The sequence below is a fragment of the Atta colombica genome, unplaced genomic scaffold (genome assembly GCF_001594045.1).
Source record: "Atta colombica isolate Treedump-2 unplaced genomic scaffold, Acol1.0 scaffold219, whole genome shotgun sequence".
Classification (NCBI taxonomy): Eukaryota; Metazoa; Arthropoda; class Insecta; order Hymenoptera; family Formicidae; genus Atta; species Atta colombica.
In genome coordinates this window covers 902,565-906,779 of record NW_017259315.1, presented here as the reverse complement: position 1 = coordinate 906,779, position 4,215 = coordinate 902,565, and the positions used below count along the sequence as shown (strand labels likewise).

At 27.4% G+C, this 4,215-nt stretch overlaps 1 protein-coding gene across 2 annotated transcripts in view; it reads left to right on the top strand.

Annotated features, from left to right (window-relative positions):
• Window positions 1-4,215, top strand: part of LOC108687844 — an 11,450-nt gene that overhangs the window by 2,072 nt on the left and 5,163 nt on the right. Inside the window, exons 3-5 of one of the 2 annotated variants that reach the window (XM_018193841.1) lie at window positions 2,638-2,760; window positions 2,914-3,113; window positions 3,353-3,562. In XM_018193841.1, the coding sequence (XP_018049330.1) occupies window positions 2,638-2,760; window positions 2,914-3,113; window positions 3,353-3,562 (533 nt within the window). The remainder of the gene's footprint in view (window positions 1-2,637; window positions 2,761-2,913; window positions 3,114-3,352; window positions 3,563-4,215) is intronic. The other variant, XM_018193842.1, reaches the window with a different exon arrangement.

Genomic DNA, 4,215 nt, shown 5'->3' with positions numbered 1-4,215 from the left:
CACACCCACACACACACACACACACACACACACACACACACACACACACACACACACACACACACACACACACATAAAAATAACACAAAGGAAAAACGTAAATATCTAACAATAATGAATGATTGATTAAGATCGCATATGTGAATACACAATAACTGAAAATTTAAAATATCAACCTATAACGGTTGAAAGATCTTAGACGCTTAAATAATTTCCATGTGAATTTATATATCATATGTAGTTTGAACTGTGCGCCGAATTGATTTTTCGGGCTTGTGAGCACAACTAAACTATTGTAATAATATAGCAAATTAAATTAATGAGCAATTTAATAATTTGAGGCTCAATCAGGTATCCTACTAAAAAGATGTACTAAAAATCTATAAATAAATTTATTGCTTAAAATTTTAAATAAAAATCTTCGACATAGTCTTCAAGCATTTCGTGCAAGATGCTTGAAGACTATGTCGAAGATTTTTATTTAAAAACATTTTGAAAAATTTATTTTGAAAAGTGTACTTAAAATTGCATCATAGAAAAAATAATAGTACGACATGCTAATTAAAAGACCGATTACAAAAAATTTGTGCAGCAATTAAAATAATAATGATGGGTTTGCTTCTTTCTATCATACAATTTCATCCCTTTATTACTGTACTTTATAATTTGTAATTTTATTTTATTTGAACTCGCTTCTATTTTCTTTGGATACATTATTGATAAAAATTCCGCCGTCTTGATTATTAATAAAGAAAAAAGTTTAATAATTAAAGGTTAAAGTTCATATCAAGATTTATATTTTATCGTATTAAAAGAATATCAAGGTTGATACCTTATTATGCTAAAAGAAGTTTATGTTGATAATTAATCATTTAACATCATTTGAATATTTATACATATCATTATATCATTGAATGTTTTTATGGTATTTATGTATGATGTTTGATTGTTTGAATATTGTATACATCGTCAGATTTCTTTTAATTTTCTTCTAATATACATATATGTAACTCTGATACTTATATATTATGACACACGGTATATTTAAATAAATTACAATGTGAACATTTTTTTAAGCATTAAATATTTTTTTTAAAAGTGTTTGAATGTTTCCTAGCACATTATGGCCAAGTTCGTCTTGCTCGCTTTTGCACACTAAAATGTTTATATCATTGCTTAACTCAGTAAATTTTGAAGCATTTCCGTAAATTAATAACATCATAATTTTTTACTAAATACGTATTATTTTTCGTTTATATTCATTTTATTAAGAAATTAGACCACTTTGATACTCGAAAAATTAGGTAACTTTTGGAATCAGTCAGCAAAACAGCTCTGTTGCCCTTTTATCAAAGAAAAAATTAATTTATTTAAAACGATTTTATTTTTAAAGAATTGTATTATAATAACCTTAAAACAAACTTTTTATTCCATCGTTTTATAAAAAAAAATTCACAAAGTTATTTATGATTTTTATGTGTGATGATGTCAAGGTAATTTAATTCCTTAAAAGAAATAATATAATAGAAATGTGCACTTTGAGCTAAGGCAAATACAATATTACTAATTCAGATACTAATGAATGAAAGACAAAAAAGAAAGATAGAAATAAAAAACACAATTAGAGGCAACTGAGAGCACATCGCAGTTGACATTAGCGTATTCAAATTTTATGTATGTATGAATAATATAATAATCGATGATAGTACATGATGTTTATGAGTGTCAATATTAACAGCAAATAAGACGAACTTAGTCTACACATGACAATGTTTTCTAATTAGTATATTTATTAAAGATATATTCTATAATTATATAAAAGAATATTATATAAAAGAAGAACTATGTAAATAATTATGTAAATAATTTTTCCGAAAGAACAAATTGAATATAAATACAGACGGAATATATATATTTTTTATATTGAGATAACATTTAATTTTTAATAATTACTTTATTAAAGATAATTAAATATTACATATATAAATCATATTACATATTAATTAGATGTTTAATTTAACGCTTTTACAATTTAATTTTGATAATATTTTATATAAAGTGAAATACTGTTTGTAAGCGTTGAATAAAATAATTTTTACTCTCTTGCATTATATTCGACATCAAGAAACTTTTGACTTTAAAATAAATTACTTACAAAATATGTACATCTATCATGATTATATGTAACATACTTATTTTTAATGATTTAATGTAATCATGAAACATAAATTATGTTACAAAGAAATATTTTTATTTAAAATAAATGTTCTTTCATATTATATCGCTCGAATAATGAAGATAATTTTGATAAAATAAGAAAGAAAATTTTTAAATATTCTTTCTTATTTCATTAAATTGAAATGAATTAAACATATCGGTATTAACAATCTAAAAATATGATATTATTTAAGAACTAAAATATTTTATCCAAAACGTCGTACTTGAGATTATATTCATGTGTTTATGTTATTTACAAGAAGAGATATTCTAATTTCCATTTGAAACATATGCTGCGTGTGCGCGTTCGCATGCGTGTGCGTGTATGATACTGTATATGTATGATACTGTATATGTATATATTCTTGTGATATGCACACGCTGCATTTGGATAACGCACACGATACTACAAATAAATAGACTGGAGGAAGCGGAAGTGGTGGGCACTTAAATTATACAGGTGCTCACAGAGTTCCACAAATTTATCCAACACCGTCCCCTTATCATAATCCACAACTAGCATTCTTACCTCCCAGTGCACAGGTAAGTAAACATTTATATTGAAAGTCATCCTCATGAATCATGCCTGCTTTCATCAAGTTAGTTATCACGATATGCCAGTACACATATGTACATATACACTTGCATACACAAAAGTTTTGTAATTGTTATATAGACAGACATGTGTATGTGCAGGAGCTGAAAACGCCAATGTCGTTGAAATCGACCAGTATGATGACAACTCGATTAGGTGACTTGACTTTAGGATCTCCAACTCCAGTGAGAAATACCGAGACAAGTTTTACTCAAAATTCCGACTCTGAGTCACAAGTGGCGAAGATCAACGCTGTATTTCCGACAGTTTCGGATACACATATTCGTCTTTTATTAAAGAAGTAAGTTTTTTTAGCACGCAAATCTATTACCAAAATTTTTCATCTGAAGTTTAGTATTTACACTTTTTAATATTTTTATACAAACATTAATATTAAATATTAGCATGAACAAAAACTATTACGCGTACAAAAAAGTTAATTTTTTAAGTTTTTTTGATTAAAATTGAGCTCCCCTGTCTATTTTCATAAATTAGCACTGTATCAGGTTTGGTGCTAAGTCGACAGCCAATATCTTTCAGATACCATAACAGGGCAGCTTTGGTCATGAGCGCTCTCCAAGTGGAAAAGAATCCTCTTTGTGCCCCAGGACCCTGTACACCTGTGGGAGTACATTCAAATTATGCAATTCCAAGATGGCGTCTACCGGCTCATTCTATACATGCAGCATTAACATTGAGTCCGCCTCGCGGAGTTCGACCAGCCCCTAACTCCCCAAAAATGAAACTTAGGTTTAACCCAAATATTCATAGTTTCAGTCTTTTTCACCCAGTCTGGATGCTAGATGTTGATATCGTATCTTGTGATAATTCCATGGAAGTATACCAGTCAAAGAGCACTGTCTTTTCTTTTGCATTGTTATAATTGTCTGGTATATTTCACGCATACACGATATTATGTAACGGTAGCATGTATGGAGTCATAGGATTCCTTCAACTGTATTTAGATATTAAGTACTAGAGATGTGCAATTATTTACATATTGATTCGCCGATTCTTCAAAATAATTTATCATGCACGGTAGCAAATACATAATGTAGTTTAATAGATTTTTATTATTAATCTTGTTTATTTTATTATATTTTTATTGCTTTTAAGAAATTAAAAAATATTCACTGATCAGTAATATCTAATTTTATGATATCTGTTATTTTCTTTTATCTTTCAGTTTCTTCCTGGTTTGTAATAACATAAATGTTGGATAATATAAAATTTACGCTATCTAGAATAGGTTGGTTTTTGTTCTATATTATTCATGTTTTATTTTTGTCATTTAGTAGCACAAATTAAAGCTTTGTATTGTTAATTAGATGTCATGTTATGTTATTTGTTTTGTATTATTAAAAGGGAATAAAAGAGTTTTTACATTTTTGTATAAAATATAT